This window comes from Genypterus blacodes, unplaced genomic scaffold (genome assembly GCF_046128005.1).
Source record: "Genypterus blacodes isolate CSIRO-AG114 ecotype Tasmania unplaced genomic scaffold, CSIRO-AGI_Gbla_v1 ptg000020l_1, whole genome shotgun sequence".
NCBI lineage: Eukaryota > Metazoa > Chordata > Actinopteri > Ophidiiformes > Ophidiidae > Genypterus > Genypterus blacodes.
Window position 1 is genome coordinate 913,124 of NW_027466833.1, and position 21,839 is coordinate 934,962.

General features: G+C 44.5%; 1 protein-coding gene across 1 annotated transcript in view; it reads left to right on the plus strand.

The window, feature by feature from the left end:
• The first annotated feature begins 2,595 nt into the window (after window positions 1-2,595).
• LOC142991642 (VPS10 domain-containing receptor SorCS1-like) overlaps window positions 2,596-21,839 on the plus strand; it is a 37,749-nt gene continuing 18,505 nt past the window's right edge. Inside the window, exons 1-6 of the mRNA XM_076141723.1 lie at window positions 2,596-3,267; window positions 13,788-13,855; window positions 14,557-14,656; window positions 15,002-15,160; window positions 17,818-17,891; window positions 20,650-20,714. Coding sequence (XP_075997838.1) covers window positions 2,596-3,267; window positions 13,788-13,855; window positions 14,557-14,656; window positions 15,002-15,160; window positions 17,818-17,891; window positions 20,650-20,714 — 1,138 coding nt within the window. The remainder of the gene's footprint in view (window positions 3,268-13,787; window positions 13,856-14,556; window positions 14,657-15,001; window positions 15,161-17,817; window positions 17,892-20,649; window positions 20,715-21,839) is intronic.

Consider the following 21,839-nt stretch of genomic DNA (forward strand, 5'->3'; position numbering starts at 1 on the left):
CACTTGTAAAAGCATAAATGAAATCCTAAATCTCTCTTATCGGTTAAATACTGAGGACATATCCGAGACGAATCCTCGCATCGGACGTCCTTCTGCTCTAACCGATGATGAGGAGGGTTTGTGCTCTCAGACACATATAGCCAGCAGTCTCTCAGCGGGTCAGAACACTTAACCCGTGGCACAAACTGCATCTCACCACATGCCTCAATAATGTAATTGAAATCATTATTTGAACAGGCGATTCTCCTCCTGTCGCCCCAGAGGTCTGGTGAGTGCTAATTGAACCAGACGTCTTAAGTGTCCATCATCAAACGGAGCTAGAAGTTACCTCACAACTGTCCCGACTCAATAACACATCTGGCTGAGGTCAAATTAAAGGAGTCGCCACAGCGTTTACACACTTTCACCCTGTTGTAAAGGATTACAACATGCAGGAAAGAGATTAGACACTTTCTAAGGTGTGTGTATGTGTGTGTGTGTGTGTGTGTGCAGCTTCTATTCAGTATGAAGTCACAGCTCTGGTGGCAGATGTGAGCGTGTTAGTGGGAGTGGAGGTGCAGGAAGGCGTTCTGTGCGTGACTAATGTACTAAATACAGCGGTGCTTTACAGTTACACACGTATTGTTGTGAAAGTTAACCAGACATCAGAGTGGGAAAGAATTTCAGGGATGAGCTACGTTGAGCGCTCGTTTCTTCTTCTGGGGGAATTCAGTTTAATTAAAAAAACAAACAAATCCAACCACAGGGCTGGCTCTGGTCTCTTCCCCCTGCGTGTCTTTCACACTGTCTGCTTGCAACTTTTCATCATAGAGGCCCGCAGCTCGGGGAGCAGAACGCCGTTTGCATTCAGGCGGCGTGACAGCCAGCAAAGCAGCAATCTTGTCTTTTCAGCAGACAATGATTCCACTCAGCTGTCATGTTGTGCACACAAATGTGAAACATAGCCGCCCTCATGGAACCCCTCACCTTGGAGACGGGATGTTAAAATGGGAGAGTAACTATTGCTCACCATCCTAAATCAAACATTGCTCCAGGAACAAACTTACTTTTAGCTATTTTTCCTGTCATATTATAAACCTTTGCTTATATTTTTCAAGATTTTGCACAGTTCCCCCCCCGCTGTTGCTCCAAGCAGATATCTGACAACACAAAGAGACGGAGCATCAAACCCAAACCCTACACAGCAGCAAGTACGCAAACTCCTATATCCAAACGAAGCACAAAGGTCAGGTACAAACACATTTTGATCATTTCTGCGTCTCATTATCGATGGATCCTTAACTCTGAGACAGAAATAAAGGCAATTAATACAAAAAACATGCAAAAGATGCCAAACATGCACACCGGCTTGCAGTTTAAGACTTGAGCTTTTTAGTGAATCTCCCCCGTGATTGAAATTCGCAGGCAACCATCAATCTGCATTATAGACTAGTTTCCCCTTGTCTGGGTGGGGACTAACTGAAACAGATTGAGACAGCTTCTGCCCGCTGCATCACTAATGGCTGCCAATGAAAGACATCTCTGTGCAGTTGACCCCGTATGTGGAACAGGAGCACGTCGCGGCGCACAGAGCAATGGGGAGAACGCGGCTCAATATAAGGGAGTCTCTTCAGCATCAGTCACCGGTCAACGGCATCCTCATCCTATCGACTAAATGTTAGCCAGAAATAGAATCTAATCAGAGGGTTTAGACAGGCTGTGGTGCTCCTAATGGTTTACCATTAAGTGTCTGGAAGAAAGCCCACAGTATATTGAAATGTGAACAATATATTCCAAAGGAGCGAGTATTACCTTGGCAATCATTGAGAAAAGCATGAATGCAGCATAGAGTAAGAAGGTAGGAAAGAGAAAATGATGACATAAAGAGCTGAGTTCTCATTACTGTCTGTCAGAGGAGCTTTTATTAGAGGTCACCTGAGAGGGCAGCAAAATGTTGCGTAACTACCTCGCTCCAGTTGGCGGCGTTGAATAGAAAATGTAGCAGCGAAGCGTAATTGAGGCCATTTTCATGCCATTTTGTGAGGGGTGGGCCGCAACAGAGTCATTATGGCGTGGAAGCGACAGAGGTGCCACGCTGTTAATTGATCGCACGGGAGTGAGAAAATGGGGGAACGCTGTTAATTGTATTTTCTATGAAGCCCCTGACAGGAAGTACCAGAGACCTGGACCAGGACAAGAGGATCCAGTAACAACCCCCCAGGGAGCCTGCATCTTCATTCCCATGATGAATATCTTGTAGCAGACTGAAGCTCTTGCTGACTGTCCTCCCCTGAGAACAACGGGCACAACACTAACTAATTAAGTGTTTGCCCAAGTTGCTGTCTCCTTTTGATTCCATGTATTTCACGCTGGGGGAGATGATGAGGATGATGAGGATGCGGAGGAATGGCCCCTCTCTCCTCTCCTCTCTCTCTCTTTTCCCAGGATTCTGCCTCCAGCTCCTCCTCTGATGCATCAGTCGGTGTGAGCTCTCTGTCCGCGCCGCACCTCCCCACAGCGCACTGCCGGTCTCCACTTTGCCAGGTGATGCCAGGCGGCGCAGCGGCGGAGCGCAGAAGCGATGCTGTGTTCTTAGTGCCAACACGTTCACCCAGAATGGAGACGCGCCTCAGATGCTGTTTTTTCATCGTGTTCTCGGAGTGGATTTGGCTCCTCACCTTCACCTCCATCCCGGGCGGAACAAAGGCGGAGGTGAGGTGCATCCCCTCATGCCAGCTGCCGCTCTTGGCCGCGTTTCCTCGGGAACTCTCGCAGCTGGATTCAGCCGATTTCGGCGAGGAGGGACCGGACGGCGACTTTGTTGGATTAACAGAGGAGTCACAAGGTGGCAAGTCCGCCGGCAGCGGGGACGAAGAGCGCAACGCTGCGGAATTTACCGTGAGTGAAGAAAGTTCGTCCAAACTACTGCAACCGTTCGGAGGAAATAACGCAGGAGGCGCCGGAGGAGAAGCGACGGACAGCCAGCAAAAACTTTCCCATTCACAAGTGTTTGCTCAAAGTGCTGCTGCGTCCGGTAATCTGACCGAGAACAGCAGCGGCGATGGGGGAGATAACGGCTTTTACGCGGGGGACGATGTGGGGTCTGGTGGCAGCCGGAGACGGACGCGCAGCGCGCAGAGCTCCGTGTCCGGATCCAGAGCCTCGGGCGAGCAGGGCGCCTCGGCCCCAGGCCAACAGGAGCTGCACCTCACCGGCTCCACGTTTGCGCTGAGCGGGGACACAGCGCACAACCAGGCGATGGTGCACTGGTCCGGACAGAACAGCAGCGTGAGTAGCTGAGGGTGTGTGTGTGTGTGTGTGTGTGTGTGTCTTTTTACGCACGGGTTTACTTTGACGCAGTGTGGCCAGTGCGCACATTTGAGTCATTGAAGGCATCAGAGTGCGGAGACCTCACTGACAAAGGCTGCAAGTTTGAGGCAATCAGTCAAGCTCTCTGTCTCTCTGTCTCTCCCTCCCTCCCTCCCTCCCTCTCGCTCTCCCCCCCTCCATTATGTTGTTTATTGATTAGCTGACTTGGCAGTTGGGCTTTAAGTCAAAATGAAGAAAGTGTCATTTTACTTCAGAGCTTGAGTGCCTCATCTTTCTCTTCTCTTCACTCTGTTGCTATAGCCGATGGCATCCATACCATGATATGAAGTCATATATACTTGCTTGTGGTAACATTAGGGCACGGTCTGAGTGATGCTTAAAGGGTTTGGTGCAGCTTCATGACCGCACCTGTGTGTGTTCTTAAACATGTACAGGTTCAGCTGTGATGGAAAAGATGAAAGTTGGGGGTTTGGGTGAATACATAACATATTGTGTTCAAAAAAAGGCTGTAAGGCTTCTAAAGAGAGAGAGAGAGAGAGAGAGAGAGAGAGAGAGAGAGAGAGAGAGAGAGAGAGAGAGAGAGAGAGAGAGAGAGAGAGAGAGAGAGAGAGAGAGAGAGAGAGAGAGGGTGAGAGAGAGAGAGAGAGGGTGAGTGAGAGAGAGAGAGAGAGAGTAATGTAAAAGCTTAATTAAATATCACAGTAGAGGAGTGATGGCTGTTTCTGGCAGAGGAGCTTTAACAAGTCCCATAAGTTCCAAACGTCTGAAAAATGTGCTCAGCATTCGCAGCACACACGGTTAATATGCCATAACATATTCATATTTTTGTCCTACAGATTCAGCTAATTATCGCCCCGGATTTTGCATAATGATTTTCACAGCTATCTGACAAAACTTTCTAATCCCACTTTGTGAAATCCTCCCCAGTGGCACAGAGTCACATCCCGCCTACTTGCTGTATAATGTGCTTTTGTCTGGATCCTCTCCTTCCACCTGCCACACCCTTTCTACCAGTTGGTTGCCAAGGCTTCAGTAGCCAGGGTGCCTAATTATCTATCTATGCGCTCTCTCTCTATATTTATATTTTTAGCTTTTGTGTTATATCTTTAAAATGGTCTTTTTCAGCAGAAGCCAATTTCTCTGTTCCCAGATAAACATATACATTAAGGGTATAGCATCGGCACGACCCTGTCTGTAATTTGGAAACAGCCGGCTGAATTATGATAAGGAGACAATTTGTCAAAGGCAGAAGTAAATAAATTGGGCAATAAACATAATGAATGAGTTTCTGTGTGTGGAGCGCGGCCAGGCGACAGGCTCGCAGGGCGACAGGCTCTCGCAGGCGACAGGCTCACAGGCTGCTGCCACACAAATACTTCACGCCTCTCTGTTATTAATGCGATTCAAACTGTTTTTTTTGTGGTAAATTGCCGCTTTCAGACAATCACTTCAGACACACGCTGACGATGCCAGACATGAAATGAGCTGGGATCTGTTTCTGTCCTGAACTCGGAATGTTGTGTTTTTCCTCTACATCACTCCAGGCAGATTGTGTTATGCAGCAGATTTAGATTTTTTTCCCTGCAGTGAAATAAGGCTGTCATCCATTTGGAGAGCTTTTGCAAATGTTTGCATCATTTGTTGATCATTCCAGTCCTGATGACTTTGCTCCTAATCTACTCTCTCTCTCTAGTTTGTTGCAGATTCTGACATGTTGTGTTGGTTGATTTACCTCTGTTGTTCTTCTCGCACAGTGCAGCAGGCATTCCATGCACTTTGTATCTTGTATTTGCTGGACTGTAAACTTTACATTTGTAAACCAGTGGCGTGCGGCTGTAGCCTGCAGTTGCTGGACGTTGCTGTCCTGTATAATTAGTCCAGTCTAACTAAGCTGCAGTGTCATTTCGGCTTTTCAATCAACGTTAAAAACAAGGGGGCGAGTACAAGCTGCTGCGGCAGCACATCGATGTGCTCGTGGGATGTCCGTCACCTGCAATATCATCAATACAGAGTCTCCTCGCACTGGATTTGGTTGCTTTAGCTGCATTAAGTAACTGTACTGCCTGTGTGGGCTTCAAGGGTTTGGCACTCACACTTAGAAGTAAAATAATGTTCATATTCATGATGTCCTCAGTCTTAATAATTTAAATTCTGTCTTCATCTGCAGCTTTGTCCATCTGTAGCATTAAACAATAATGGAGTGGTGGTGACTGCAGTGAACGCAGCCTCTGGATTGGTTGAGGATGACTGGTATCAATCCCTCCATCAACCTACATCATAAGACGTGAAGCTTTGGCACTGATGGTAATCTGCAGCAGAGCCCAATAGAATTATTCCCCTGGTAAATTACAGCGTGCATATTGAACCCTTATTGTCTTATCATTACAAGTATCATGATATATGAATCAAACCTCCAATACATGTGCAACATCTTGCTGTTCCATAGTATCCCTGTCATCTCTGATAAAACACCAAACTTCAGCAATCTTTGACAGAAAGGTTGTTTTTTCTGTATAAAGTTGCGATCGTATTTTCTTTATCTCAGATATTGATACCATCCTCAAAACTCCACCATCGGCCCGGCTGTGATCCATAGCTACATTTACTCCTGAGAAAGGGAGCTCGTATAATTGATTTCACCATCGATCCCGGTATTGAGAAGTTTCTATACACGGCTCCACCTGCAGCTCCTCTCTCTACTTGGTCAATCCTGCCTCCTCAGGACGAACCGCACTCAACACATGCAGAGCGCATCACACAGCGCCGACGTGGCGAAAGGGCTGAGGAGAGGAAAGGTGTCACCTCGGGGAGCCGACGTCGCACGTCCGGCTCAAGAAATATACATAAATTCATGAAATACATAAAGATGGAGAATCCTAAAGCCGTGGCTCATACAGAGTGAGACAAAGACGTGTTTCTTAACACACGGATGGTGTCGCCTGTTTAAGAAGCAGCCAGGCAGAGCGAGGGCGGGCGGGCGTGCAGCTCCACCGAGTCGCCCTGTGGTGCGATTCTCCGCTGCCTTGAAATGCTGCGGCGTCTTCATACATTTCTTTCCCTTTGCCAAGATGGCGTGGCTGCCTCCCGCGCTTCCTTTCTTCCTCCAGCATCTGCAGAGTCACAGCGTAGAGATTCCATGAAACAATAATGTTATTTCGAGGCCAGGATAAAGTTGATTTGGCTGAAACGACGCACGCAGCGATACCCCACAGGTTTTTGTCACTGAGGCGCCTTTGGTATTTTTTTTCGGTTGCTCCCATTCTTTCTTTGAACACGTGGATGTGGAAAAGTGACCTTTTGCTCGCTGCCAAAGCTTCAGAATAAAAGCGCTGGGCTAAGAGGCAGTGGGCGTTCAGGGACTTTGTTCCTTCCTGAGCACAATTTGCGTTTAAAGTGAAGTAATATCGGCACACTTCTTATCGTACAATTTATTTTGGTATCTTTGAAATTTGCTTCCCGGCGTACCTCAGTACACAGAACACCTTAGCAACAAGTCACTGCTATTTACTGTGTTGCCAATGTTCTTGTTTGTGGTATGATTGCTGCTAAATTTGGGCTTTCAGAATAACAAGCGTAACTTCCACCTCCTGCATAATGTAACCCTGAGAGACACAAAGTCTGGATGCTGGAAGAAATGTCGAGCCTTCAGAACCGTGGCTCACTGACTCAAATTCCTCTTTTTGAGACGGTGCCGTCTAGGGTCGGATACTCTGTGGGCCAAACGGTGTTACATCACACTTGCAACGTTTGTTCTTCCAACAAAGTACCGATAGAGTTGCAAGCCCAGAAAGGCCATTTGGTTTTAAAAATGGAAGTGGAAAAATTGGCTTATTTTTCATTGTTATTTCCCTCTGTTTGTGTTGTGTGACAGAGTGGGAGTATGAAGTGAATGTTGTCAAAGTTATACTGCACAAACTAATCAATAGTTTGGTCACTAGCTCAGGCCTCAGTCTGGCCAGGGGAAACAGAGCAGAATTTGAGAGGTGGGGCCTTTAAGAGACAAGAGACAGTGCCCTACATTTTTTCACTCAGCAAGCACAGCAGTTAACCGTGTCCATCAGTCTGTTTCATGATGTAAGAGAGACAAGAAGTAGAAATTTTAATATGCAGTCCCAATGAAGATCATTTTCAGAACTTCATCTCAGAACTTTAACTCTGCCAGTTTGATATGTTGATGAAATCACTGTTTAAGACTCAGACCGTTAAAACAGTAAATGGTGCACTGTCCCTTTAAGGGGCGATAACACGCTGTGACCTACGTGATGATGCGTTACAGTTACATTGGTGATTTATCACTCAGTGCAGCAACAGAGTGAACGTATTGCAGGAATCTTGCACAAGGCTGGTTGCTTATGCATCAAGCGCATAAAGAGAATAAATTTGCCAAACAAAATTTTCATCTCATCAAATATTTCCTTTCACTCATCTGGGGCAAGTTGCACTTTATTACATACTGGAGGTCAGGGGGCTCTTCTGGGTTATTGCCATGAAGTATCGCGCTAAGCAACAATTACTTGAAAGTGTTAAAAGAGCTTTGGGAAAACTGTCCTCCGCTCTGTGGGTCCGACTTTCCGTCGGAGTTGGAAACGCTCCAGCTTCATGTCTAATCCTGCCTGCATTGATTAGACCCCCCCTTCCCTTCCTCCCCCCTCCCCCCCATGGAAGCCTCTGAGCTCAGCGGGTTGGCGGCGCCGCGCGGCTGAACCGGCCTTGACTTCTCATTTATAGTGAAGGAGCAAATGATGCAAGACGATAAGTCCAAAAGCGGGAGGAAGTTGTTTCAGACGACTTATCATCCGAGCCGCTAAATCCGCACACGGGGCCGTCGTCTCCACGCCAGGATGCCGCTAAGTCAGATGGTCGGCTCCTGCTGCAGCCATATCATGGAACGTTTGCTTCCCCCCCCGTTTGAAATCCAGACTATTTGATGTTCAGAGATGAAAGGTATTACAGTCATCAAAGGTCACAGGATGTTGTCATAGTTTAGGTTTTAATTAAACTGGCGCTTTGGTAAAGTTCAGGAATGATGTGTTAGAAAATCCATTCGATAGTTGTGATAACCTACAAATAGCAAAGGACAGAGTGAACATGTTAAGACTCACATTTATTTCTGTCCCTGTGTGTGTCAGAGTTGTGTGTTTCTTGGCGTTTATTTCCTACAACGCCAGATCATTGAGTTGCTTTATAATTCATGATTGAGCTGACCAGTTATCCACCTGAGAGCCAAACTGCTCCGACTTCAAACAGCTCCGCTCAGGCTCGGCATCTGCTCCACCAGGAAATGATGCCTTTGTTAATCTCTTGATATAAATTGATGTGGCAGACAAAAGCCTCTGTACATTACACATCTCACTGAAGTACAAACAGATGCCGCTTGGTTTTTTCTTTGCCTTTTGCTGTGAACAGCTGTGTAAAAATAGATGATGCTCTCTTATTAAAGGTGTGATTCTGTTTCATCTGCTCGCTCTAACACGTGCGGGTTCATACGTCAGGTATCCGTCGCCCTGAGGGACTGAACCGACTCGCTGAAACGGAGCGGTTGCGTTGTGGTCACGCCATTTCTGGTCTAAAGATCTTCAAACTTTTACTCCACATTTCTTCCTCTTCTTCCAATTAAGCTGTTTCCCAATGTGACTTGGATGCCGGCGCTGTGCTGAAGTATGAGCGTGTGAGCAGCACCCCTGCTGTGAGCATAGCTCAGCTGTGTTTGTGTACAATACCAATGGCAGACCAAAATGTGTTGTTTACTTTGATGATGCGTCGGAGGTTTGCAGCAGTAAACTCTCCCGCTGCTTGAGCTAATCAGCTCCAGGTGCTCGTTCCCACTCCTCCCTCTAAATATGAACAAATCATAAGCAGAGAGAAAGCCGAGCGCCAAATTGTCTAAATATTAACTTACATGTTTTTTGATTTTACACACAGTTTGGTCCCAGTCAGCACTCAGCTGAAGTGTTCCTCTGCTCAGCTGCTTGGTGATGTTTTGTGTTAGAGCTCACACAGCACACACAGCTCCATCACACACAGGGGCAGAACGATAATCAAGTAAATAGTTCCATCACGAGATTCGGATACGTTTTGATTTTGTCTTCAGGCCACCGATGCTTGTCGCGGATAAAAGTCCAAAGAGGAAACAGCTGGATGTCAAATGACTCTGAAGGGATTTTCCTTTACATTTTCTTAAATACGTCAAGCAAATGTACAAGTGTGTATCCATATTCACTTTTTCCTCTTTTTCTATTTGCATACGTCAACATTCACATAAAGGCACTTGGATTCAGAAACTTCTTTCAGGAACTTTCCCTTCTTTTTCTGTTTGCCTGGTCAGGCGTGAGCTGAATCAGACAAGACAGTCTCTCTCTCTCTCTCTCTTTCTCTCTCTCTTCTGTTCAGAGCGTACAGAAACAGCTTGATGTCAAGACGTTTGAAGAAGATGGAAACTGCATGAAACTGTGGACTTTCAAGGAGTTTCAAGCACGTCTGTCTGTTCATCAATGATGACGCCAATATTCACAAAACCAAGAATCAGAACAGAGCAAACCTCCCCCGGCGTGTTTCTCTTCTCTTTCTTGTTGTCCGGGGCTTCAAGTTTCCTTGATGCGTACAAATGTTTCTTTTTATTATTGATATTCCAGTCAGTATCTTGTGTAACAGTGAGCTTTTATGGAATCATCCATCTGCTTAATTGCTCAGGCTAAATGTGATGACAGCTTTATTGATGGGTCCAACTGCTGATAAGGCCGAGATCTGTGCTTCGGCGAGGGTGGGAATGAATCGTAATGCGGGCGCCATCTCTGGTCTTCGTCTCAGGTGTTCTTTCCCTTGCTAATGTCTTGATAAACCCTCTCCCCTACCCCACCTCGCCTTCTTCCTCCCACGCCGGCAATCTCGCCAACACGAGCCCCTTAAGTCCACGTTAAGCCCCTCGTTCATTCTGCCGTTAATGATCAAATTCATCCCAGTCCATTTTTACATCTGAGGTGAGAGATTCAGAGGATTTAGAGCTTGGAAAAATCAATTTGCTTTCTTGCTTTGAATATCAACTAATCCATTTGGCAGACATGTCAGCGCTGTCTGCCCGCGCCGCTCACTGTACACGCTTACTGACAAGGCTGAGGAGGGAGGGAATGCTAATGCAGACGACATTATCATTTGTCTAAATTGCCAATATGTTGCGTACGGTGTTCTGGCTCAACAAAGAGCCTTCGTCCTGCCATTGTCAAATAGAAATTTAATGATCGTGTACGAGGGCGACGTGCAGACATTTCACACCGGAAACCAGTCAAAGTGGAAATCATATTGCAGCACCTTACACTTTCAAAACAACCCCGCAAGAAAACAGGAAACTTTCCCAGCCGAAGCTTCTGTGGACACAAATTACATCTGACTGTAACACTGGAGCCCTCCCAAGTAAATGCATAAAGTTAATTGCCATATAGAAGGGAGGGGGGCTGGGGGGGGGGTTGCATCACGCGTCCTACTTCTTTATAAACCGCAGAGGAACAACATAAATCTCTACAATCCAGTTTGGACAATCGCTGCAACGAGCCGCCTTAGATTATTAATCGTGTTCATGCCATCAGCACAAAGTTATTGCAGAGTCATGATTTTCCTCCAACTTATCAACAACAACAACAATTAATGAATAAAAGGAAACCTGAACCTGAAGGCATTAATAACAGGTTCTCGTTAAACATCCTGTCCCGTAATGAGGAACAGAAACGTTACATTGAGGTGGACGGCGTGTCGCAGGTGAGCACCAATCTGGCACATTAAGTCACACACACACACACACACACACAGTGCGTCAGGTGCATAGTAATGAAGGTGCAGTGTGAGGAAGGACAAGGACTAACTGAAGTGTAACTCTGCTGTGTATGATAAAGAAAACGCAAGCTGGCGTGATGTGTGTGAGTGACCCAGACCAACAACAACAAAACCATGCCTGATTACATTCATTGATTTCAGTTTGTAAAGAGCCATGATTGTGCCAATTGATGTCAGGATGAACAGAAGCTGAAACTGAAGGTAGAGTAGATAAAGCGTTTGTAGAAGAGGACTTTAAAGTGTTTACACACACACACACACACACAACACAGTCAATGCTTTGTAATTGGGCCAAAATCTGAATAGTGTCTTGATCCATCCATCATGCCGCATCCTGGCTAATCAGGAAAGGCTGAGGTTGATCGTGTCTGACATCCACAGGTACACGCGCGCGCACACACACACACACCGACGCACAGACGAGGGTAAATGAGGCACGGCACGACTTTATTCTCGAAGTCACCAAATAAACGTCATGTTAACAGAGAAGTGGTGCTAAAATAAATTCCCCTCATAAACACCTCGCTCAGTTTCTCTCCCTCTCCGTGTGTGTGTGTGTGTGTGTGTGTGTGCTCCAGCTCTCTTCAGCAGGACACAAATAGGCGAGTGCTTGATTACTAATGAGATGCAGCTGTCAGTCATGAACAAACATCAACATGCGCTTTCAAACTTTGATTACATTGTGATTAAAAGCAATAGTTCAGAATCGTACACACATTTGTGTATTTGCTGCTTCCCACGAGTGTGTTTGACCCATCAGCTCCTTCTGCTCGTGCGGATGAGCAGCCAGAGTACGAATCTCTAAACAACACGACGTGAGCGGCAAACTGATTCTATAAGTAACCTTGAGATATACGTCTGATAGTTTGTTTGCTCAAAGACTCCCAAAAATGTTAATCGTTATTCAGCTTAAGTTTATTTATAGTTTATGCATTTCCTCGAGTATACGATGGAGTCAGTTACAGGCAGAGTCTAAATGTTCATCTGAAAATGATTTGTGATATCATATCAATAGACGTCTGGCAAGTCCCACCCCTTAAAGGGACAGTACGTGCTTTCTGTGGATCGATATGTTTCTTGGCACTTTAAAGGTTTCAAAAAGCTTAGAAACCTGCACGACCCCTTTAAATGGATGTAAATGTTATGGGAACAATTAGGATGCAGTCTCGCCTTTTGGTTGTTTTATTAAACAACTCAAATCATCTTAACAGCACATATCGGTTATATACATGTTGGTCAGTTCAGTTCTTTCACTAGAGTGCATTTTCTCAATATTTTCACTATTTCAATACAACACACACATTCACTCTAGTCGGATATTAATTGTTGTGATAGACACATCGCCTTTGACCTTTACCTTCAATAAACATCTTTAGTAATTAAAGAGCAAATTTTCCCAATATTCATCTGGTTGTTGAAACACCCTATTGTCTCTGGTGTCATTGACAGCACATTTGCATACTGGACCAAACCTGATATTAACCCTCTAAAACTTGGTTAAGTGCTTGAGGTACATTCTTATACAACACTAGACTTAGAAGTCAACTGATAACTAATATTTCGTTAGTTAGTCTCGTTTAGTTAGTCTCAGAGGTCATTACTCTAAAAACATATTTTACTTATTCACATATTATATAACACTATGTTCCGTGTACCGGAGCCTTGTTAAACGCTATTTTAATTGACCGCCCCGTTACTAAGGTGTAACTTTATAAAGTTGTTTATCATAGTTAACTGAAACTTTACCGACCTGTATGGCGCAGGTGAACGGGGACGATCCGGATGTAGCCGGTCCCGGATGGCTCCTGAACACACCGCGGACCTGAGCGCTTCCCTATTGATTCCCCAACGCAACCAGAACGAAATCAAAAGTTCCGCCCCACTGACGAAAATTAACACGCGCCACTCCAACTCTGTGACAATTAACATGGACATCAGCACTGACATAAGATGGAAGGGTTAAGTTTCTTTTTTGAATAAACACATTTGTACAGTCATCCTAAATTATCAGAATAATTATAATTTTAGTTTTAATTAACTTAAATGTGGTCACATAAACACAAATCTATGCTTTTCGCTCTGGTCAGGTTTGATTTAGCTTCAGCCACTTGCAGCCTTGAGAGTTCCTTTTCACATGCAAATGGCCTCGGTCCACAGAGAGCCATTCATAAACATCTGGAGCGGCCCAGATGACACGTGGGGGATGTACGGCTTTTCATTTGTATAAGGTAAAGGCCCGTGTAAACTACATACTGTGGCATTTTTCATGACCCCTGTCAAAAAAAAAAGCTGACGTTAATATTTACGAGCCGAGCCTTTCTGCGCCTGGAGTGAGTGACACACTGCATCTGATTTGCCTGTTTTATTTATAGCGCGCACGCCATACTTACTGCTGCAGTCTATTAGGCCTCCAACGCACGCTGCACACACAAGCACTCGCACACACACGCATCACCCTCTGAGGATACACAATGTGTTTAGTTTGACAACACGCTTCAGCGGCCTGACGTGGCACCGTAGCTTTGTTGGGGTTTTTAATAAAGCAGAGTCTTTTGGGGCGTTTAAAGCCGTTTAAAAGGCTCGACACTTTATTGCTGCTGTGCGTTTTTGTCTCCCCCACCTACCGCCTGTAATCTGTTTGATGTGTTTTCTAGGTGATCCTCATGTTGACGAAATACTACGACTTCAGCGCTGGCAGAGTCACAGAGAGTTCTTTGTGGAGGTAAGATCACGAGCCGCTGGGATGAAGGATGCCTTTGTGTCTCTGTGTGGGACTATGGGAGCCGCGCAAAATAAACAAATAGACGCTCTGCTCGCACTGTAACGGCTCAGATAGAGACACCTGTCTGCCTCGTTCACCCACAGGGGTGTTTACCGCCTTAACAGATGAGCTAGAAACAAAATGGGCAAAAAAAGAAAAAGTACAGCAATCATATTTGTTACTAAATGTACACAGCCAGATATGTGACACTGTCATCCTTTCTCATTGGTTCTCTAACTGTGCTGGTGGTGCGCCAGACGACTCTGAACCTCATAAATAAATATAGTCTTTTGAATTTGTTTGTGTTAATCTTTTAATTAAGAATTCAATTTGTTTACATTTATATTTCACCCTGAGTACTTCTCCTCGCTCGTACTGGGTGAAGTTATAAAACATTAAGAATTCATGAAAGTACCACTTTTAATTACGGCTTCTGAGCAACTCCATTACAAAACACCGAATGTGCCCTCTGCAATATTCCTGTTTATTTTACCACAATAATCATCTAGTAAATTGCTTGATTCTTGTCATTTTCTGCTTGCCTGGTCTGCTTGATGTTGTTGTTTGTCCTTGTAACGTGCTGTGTGATATTCCTGCATTATCCCGTATTTATTTACTCTCTAACACAACGCAATTAACTTAATCCTGTTATTGAATTTTAGGTCAACTGATTATGGAACCACATATGAGAGACTTAATGAGAAAGTTGGGCCAAAAACCATCCTGAGCTACTTGTATGTGAGTCCAAACAATAAGAGGAAGGTAAGAGGAAGGCGACTCTATCTGTCTATCTGATCTTTAACTCTGCATGTGTTGAGTGTAACCTCATGTGTTTCTGGGAAGATTCTGCTAGGAGAATTGCTTCACATTGGGGATTGTTTGGTAACATTTTGCACTTCCCCGTGTATCGCTGTGAAGCAAAAATATTTCTCAACATCCTGACCTATCAGCTCATTACGTAGCAGTCTAACAGATGTGTCTGCCCTGCAGCAACACTGTGCACTTTAGTGCACCTATAAGCTCTGCAGAATCGATGCTGTCAGGCGCTCATCCCATCCTCGCCTGCCTTCCTTGTCTCCCTCCTCCTCTGGTCTTGTCTCGTCTCAGATCATGCTGTTGACCGACCCGGAGGTGGAGAGCAGCCTGCTCATTAGCCTGGATGAGGGGGCGTCGTATCAGAAACACGGCTTATCCTTTGATATCCTCAGCCTCCTTTTTCACCCGGAGCAGGAGGACTGGATCCTGGCGTACAGCCACGACCAAAAGGTAACAGGAAGCACTCAGGTAGAATTCTCGGCTTGAATGAAACTGGAAATGATGCAATGTGAACAGGTTTTATTACTCTTCTCTTTTTCCACCTTTAAGGGATGACAGTGTGGTTTTACAGGAATTGCTTCACTCATACTGAATGAATGGTGCCGTTATCACACAGCGCCATGTCCTGTGCTTCATCAGCCTTTGTGCTGCTGGTTGAAGTTGAGGTCAAATCAATGTATATCACAATATGTGCGAGTCCATGAGATCACAGGCATCTGTTTCTCTGGCTGCTGTAATGAGATGTGCAGAGCCATAATTCAGCGGCTCATTCATTCAACACGTGCTCGAAACGAGGAAGACGCATGTGGTCTCTGTTCTTGCACCATCTGAGAGCTCCAGGCTCAGGCTCTCTCGTTCCATTAGAGTTTAATCTGCAAAGAAAAAAAGGCCGTCTGCACATAATCACACACAGTATTCTCACATCCAGCACGCACCGTCCACATTCATATGTGTACAGACATAAAACACACTCGTTAGGTGCAATTGCTTTGCATCAGTGCGTCCCAACAACCAGCTTAAAACAGAATAAGGAGACAGGACGATACCAGGGAAGGTAATACCATATCTTCAATAAAGAAAGAATGGAAAGTTAAAGCAGCAATTGTTTACTGGTGACTGGAGGCTGCGTCCTTGTTCTTCCTCCCTCCCACTCGCCACCCACCTGTGCCTTCGCCTTCTCCTCTACCTCCTCCTCCGTCATTAAAATAACTCCTGACGAGAGTGAGAGACTGATGTGGATTTGCCAACGTGCTCAATTAGTGTGAAGACAGTTTTGCTTTTGATTCCCTCATTAGTCGGGCTCCTGTTCTTGTCACGTTGCCCTCTTTCCCCCACCCCCCCGCCCACCCACACACACGCACACACACACCCCCCTGTCATGTGCTTCACGTGGATTATGGTGAAGACAGTATCGATACAGAACGAAGAGGCGAGGGTGCCTTTCCAGTTTTCTGTAGAGCAATTTATTTTCCCTCTATTGCAGCACACACAGGTCGGCAGTCAACTCGCCTGCACCTTCACCTGAGCTCCACACACACTCTTAGGCTAACGAGCTCACTAATAGACTCCAGAAACTTTACAGCAGCCAACTTTATATGAAACCAAAACACAATAGAATATCATTTATCTTCATTCATATGATATGGAAGTTGATTTGGGGTTTACATCAGCACCTAAACACATCGTATATTGATTGATGGGAAACACAAGAATGCAGTAAGAGAACACATGTAGAGTTCAGAATTCACAATAATGAACGCAGAGTATGAATACTTGACATTTGTTTGCTTCAGATTTGATCCGTTTGATGTTTTTGCACAGAAACATCTCCACAGCTTATTTACCTTTTGTACGTAATTGTAAAAACAGACCTTATGTTGATATTTATAAACATTAAGAGCTCATTTTGCCTCCATAAATATCTCCAAATGCCACACAAATAAGTTGAAGGCCTGCTCTTTCATAAGCAGAGGCAGCTGCCATTTAAAGCTCGGGCCGTGGTTGCCGTGGTTGCTGCGGTTGCCGAGACCGACGCAGCTGATATTTTAACAAGCCATAAGGTCTGACTACAGATTCCAAATTTCAGAGCGAGCGAGCTCCAGACTGCACAGGAAGAAGATGAGAGAGCGAGAGAGAAACACACCTCAAACAACGCACTAAGCTCACACACACATGCGCACACACACACACACACATTGCGCCTGTAAACACACACCCTTCATTACGCTGTCAGAACCCTGCTGTCTGCTTTGCTCGCTGCTGCCGACATCCAGCTCGGCCTCGCCAACCCGCCTATTGGAGGAGTTGGTTTTCAGAGAGAACAGCAGTGAAGGTCTGAGAAGTGAGATAAATGGTGCAGAGGGGAAGATGAATGCTTGGGCGCCTGCCATCAATTGGTCAGAATGAAGACAGCCTCCAGGTCATGCAGCGCCTGAACGCAAAACACATCCACTTTGTTTTTTTCCCCTCCGCTGCTTGATTGAAATTAATCTAAGCTTGCTTTTATTTTCCATTTATTGATTATCTGTCATGTCCTTTAAAAATTCCAAGCTCCCAGTTAAGCCAAAAAATGATGTTGGTAATCTTTGTAAAGCTCCCAGCTTTAGATGCTTGGATGCCTGGATCATTATGGCACGATGACACGCTCTCTGAGTGCTTGGACAGAAATCCAAGTTTGCAGTAAAAGGAGCCTAATAGCTTTATGGGAAAAGATTACAACGACAGTTCAATGAGCAATTTTGCAAAGCCGGTTTGGCAGCAATCCTGTTGAGTTAGTGCAGGAGGAGACGATGAATTTAATATACAGGCCGGTTTGTATGTTACAAATCACAATTTTGACTTCCTTTTGTACTTAAAAACTTGGCTTCAAAGTACAATGACGGCTACATCATCGTTTACATCCAGGAGACGCTCCACAATGTGCTCCGGAGTCTAAATACATATAAAACATTCAATGACATTCTGAATCGGAAAAGTCTACAGATTTGACAGCTGCTTGATAATTCTGTTAGATATGAAAAGGAAGGAATGAATTCTCTTGGAAGTTGCTTCTGAAGATGTATTCTTTTTTAACTCATTTGGATAATGTATCCTTCTCTGTGTTTCAGCTCTACGTCTCTGTCGAGTTTGGGAAGAGATGGCAGCTTGTGCATGACAATGTGGTCCCCAACAGATTCTACTGGTGAGATCAGCTATCCATCATTCTGTAAACACAGCAGCAGTCACAACGCCGCAACTCTGCTTCATGGTTTGATATGAGAGATGAGATGAATAATAGAAGGAAAGCAGCAAACAGTGGAAAATTAAATTGGACATGTAATGCTTTCAATTCATGTTCTGAACTTTCACAACGTTTGTTTACGCTGACAGAATTGCACGCAGCTCAGGCCTGATGCAGCTGGCCAATCAGATCAGTAAAGAGACAGTGCCTTTAACCCGAAAGCGTTTGAGCTACATAGCGGCTCAGTGTGCACAGTGGTGCTGCAGCAGGGAAGCACAGGGGTGGATTTTTGCCCATAAAAACTAATTAAAATAGAGTCCGAAGTGAAAATAAGAGATAAGATAATATTGTGCATTGTGTATTTATGTGTTCTATACAATCTTAGGGGGATGAATTGTTACTCATGCGGATAAGAGGTTCCTGCTGATTTATTTCATCTCAAATTCACTAATACTGCAGTATCATAAACGGGTCCAGTGATGAATACACAGCGTACACTGACCCAAGAGCTGTCAGGCTCAAAGTTATTACCCGCTGTGCTGCACAGAATATATTACCAGAGTAGAGTTTGAAGAAATTACATCAAATATTTAAACGTGGTGACGTTTTGTATTAAAAACTGTCCTCAGTAGGATTTACTGGAGGGTCAGGTCATGTTTGGGTGAATAATGTATTGTGGTGTTTTTTTAAAGATAATGTGCTAAGTGTCTAGTTTACACACAGTGATTAATTTTTGATCCATCGCATCACGTGCAGCCTGCTGATGAAATGTTGTTGTTTTACTGCAGCGTGGTGCAGATCCAATCATATCTGAGCTCATCCATCAGTCACTGATGGACTTTGTGTTGGTGTGTGTGTGATGTGTTTTGCTCTTAATTGGCACGGATGTTTTGGCAGCGGCGTGTAAGAAAAGCTTTAGAATGTTCTGAGTGTCTCTGCGAGTGTTCTAATGTTATTAGCTGTTGGGTGTGGGAACAGGAATTATAGCCAAGGATAAATATTTAATTGTCGCCTTTATAGGAGTTGGCTCCAAAACTCATTTTTACTCATTTTTCTAAGGAATAAAGAGATTTTGAGGCACGAATACAGCACAGCATGTTTACATTCAGCTCTGAATGTAATAACATCATAATAATGGAGGCACTTGGGGTAGAGATTCACATTAACTCTGCAGCTTTTGCCTTTAACCAACTTGTTAATATTTTACACCACATACACTGAGGAATCAACCAACAAAAGCAGTTTTCTATGATAATAAAAGGTATTAGAATGCAATTCTAGTGTATGTTTTCTGTGTTTACATTCTGTCTGTCTGTCTGTCTGTCTATCTGCCTGCCTGCCTGTCTGCCTGTCTGCCTGTCAGCACCGTATCACAAAACACAAGAGACAGATTTCAGTGAAAGTCCGGACAGTTGAGTTGATTTATGGGAAGATCCAGATTTTCTCCATCTTTAACGTTGCAAGGTCCCAGCATTTCGCTCTCTTTCTCAACAACGAATCAGACACCAAACTCAAGCATGTGTATCGTATGATGCAGTGTGAACGGTGGCAATTCAGCCCCGATCCATGTATTGATCCTGATCTGTCAGATTGTCGTTTATGTTTGGACACTTTTATGGCCCTGTACATACATTAAGACTACAAACTACCATTATATATGTATGCTAATGCGTTGGTGGGAATGTTTGCCCTCTGGTTTAGCATCCTCCCTTTGCGGCCTTATAAATGATCAGTCACAGTATAGAAACATACAGAGAACACGTGTCCTTTCGTCCTCTATCACCTGCAATTACAAAAAAAAGAAACAATAACGTCCACACACCCTGCACAGGCTCATCTTACATATAAAAAGATCTCAGCGGTGTCACCATGCAGACTCGGCGGCGTGTTTAAGTCACGGGGGAGCACAGTGTAACACAGCAGGCGCTTTATTTAAGAGCATGGGCTGCTGTTCACTGATAGAATTGGATGAAGTATTTGACAGAAAGTCCATTAAAAGAGATGGAGCTGTGAGGCAATTACGGAGTGCTGAGGGAAGCAGGATGGGCGCCTTTTTATGTTATACTTCAGACGCCGTGTGGAAAATGAGAAGAAGCCGATCTTCTGTCACAACAGCTGCTATTAATACAACAAGTGGTCACTACCTTCGCCTCGGCAAGGAGTATCTTTCACCCAGAAAGTGAATGAGATGACGCACGCTGTCGCCGCCGGCACGGGTCAAATGCCTCGCGGGTCGGCCTTCACGGGTCGGCCTTCACGGGAAAGTTCAAAGCATCCTGGGAGACATGCAGAGATCCTTTAATTCCCTTTGTTTACTGCTCGTTTATCTCCAAATGAATGGCAAAATCTACATGTCAATAACAAATAATGCTCCTGTTAATTAAAAAGGGAAACGTTTGGGGTTTTAAACACATTCCCCTCAGTTATTACCACAGCGTTTAAATCTTCTGCCTGGTGACAGCTGCATGCGGGGGATGAAAGCTTCCTCCCTGGGTGCCTTATTGAGCTGCCTGATGTTCAGTCAAGACGGGAAAATTTAAAATCTCCAGACTCTAAACATCCTCTAAGCAGGCTTAAACTGTGTAATGCAAGGAGCTCAAGTTAAATGTAGACGTTCATCAATAATGCTCAGACATAAGCACTCCTTTGGTTTTAATATTGCGGTTTGACATTTGGAAATGTTGACGTTTCTTTCAATGTTTGCTGTTTGATGTCACAGGTCCAGACTGGGTTTAGACAAGGAGCAAGGAATGATTCACCTGGAGATCAGTGTGTCTGATGGACGTGAGTATTCATAATAATCATTAATAATAATAATAATAGTATAATAGTATTTTGTTAAGTATGACTTCACTGTGTAAAGTAAATTCCCAGAGACGTGAACTCTGATTTCCGTCTTTATCGAAGACAATCTGCCTGGATTTCATCAGTTAATCCTTCAGAGTCTCAGGTTGAAAACTAAGTGAGCCTCTCGTTTAATAACTTTTCCAAAAACTATTGGGAGCCCGATAAGATTGAGATCGTAGGTGTGAGATGCAGAGGCGCCCCGGCTCCACAAAGCAGGCACACGCAATCTGGGGACTGTGCTCATCTCTGCTCACATGAACTCTGATCTGATCAAAACGATTTTCAGAAAGAAGCATTATCGAAATGGAAAAGCCTCCAAATGCATCTCTGCAGACCCGAGTGTGCATCAATTCGTTGTGAGGCTAATTGTCTTCTACAAAGGGAACAAATGGAGGAAATTACTGCTCTGCTGTTCGCCCCAGGAGTGAGTGTCCACACCGAAACTGGAACAACATGTTATGCTGACAGAGATGGATAGGAAAAAAGAAGAGTAGCAGCAAAACACCTGAAGCAATCGAGTGAAATGGAGAGGGAAACTCGCTGTTTGGGGCTCAGGAGCAATCAATTCTAATTTGTATTCAGTTGTGCAGGGGGGATATTTTCTGTAAGTTCTGACAGTTATAAGAAATTGATAAATAATAAATCAATGGCAGAATTGTTGAAATAGAAGAAAATTGGTGTTTTTGAGTCTTTTTAAGTTGCTCTCAGGAAGCTGGGATGCCAGTTGGAAGCAATTAATTGCATGGCAGGATAGAAAAGCTAGAAGTTTGGAGCTGCAGAAGAACCCTGTAGACCTGAAGGGAGCTGAAGCGAGGAAGCACAGAAGCAGGGAGGAACACCAAGGTCTCAGATCGTCTTCATCTGTCAGGAGAGTCTGATCAGAAGCTACAGATTCATTGAGTCCAACGAGGTTCATAGAATTTTTTTCACCACTTTGACCGTGAAGGTTTTAAATATGTGCACTAGAAATAAAAAGCAGAACTAATTTAGGACTTAAATGAAGATCGGGACACGTTTGATGATGAATTTCACTTCACTCAATTTTCTATTAATTTCTGCTAA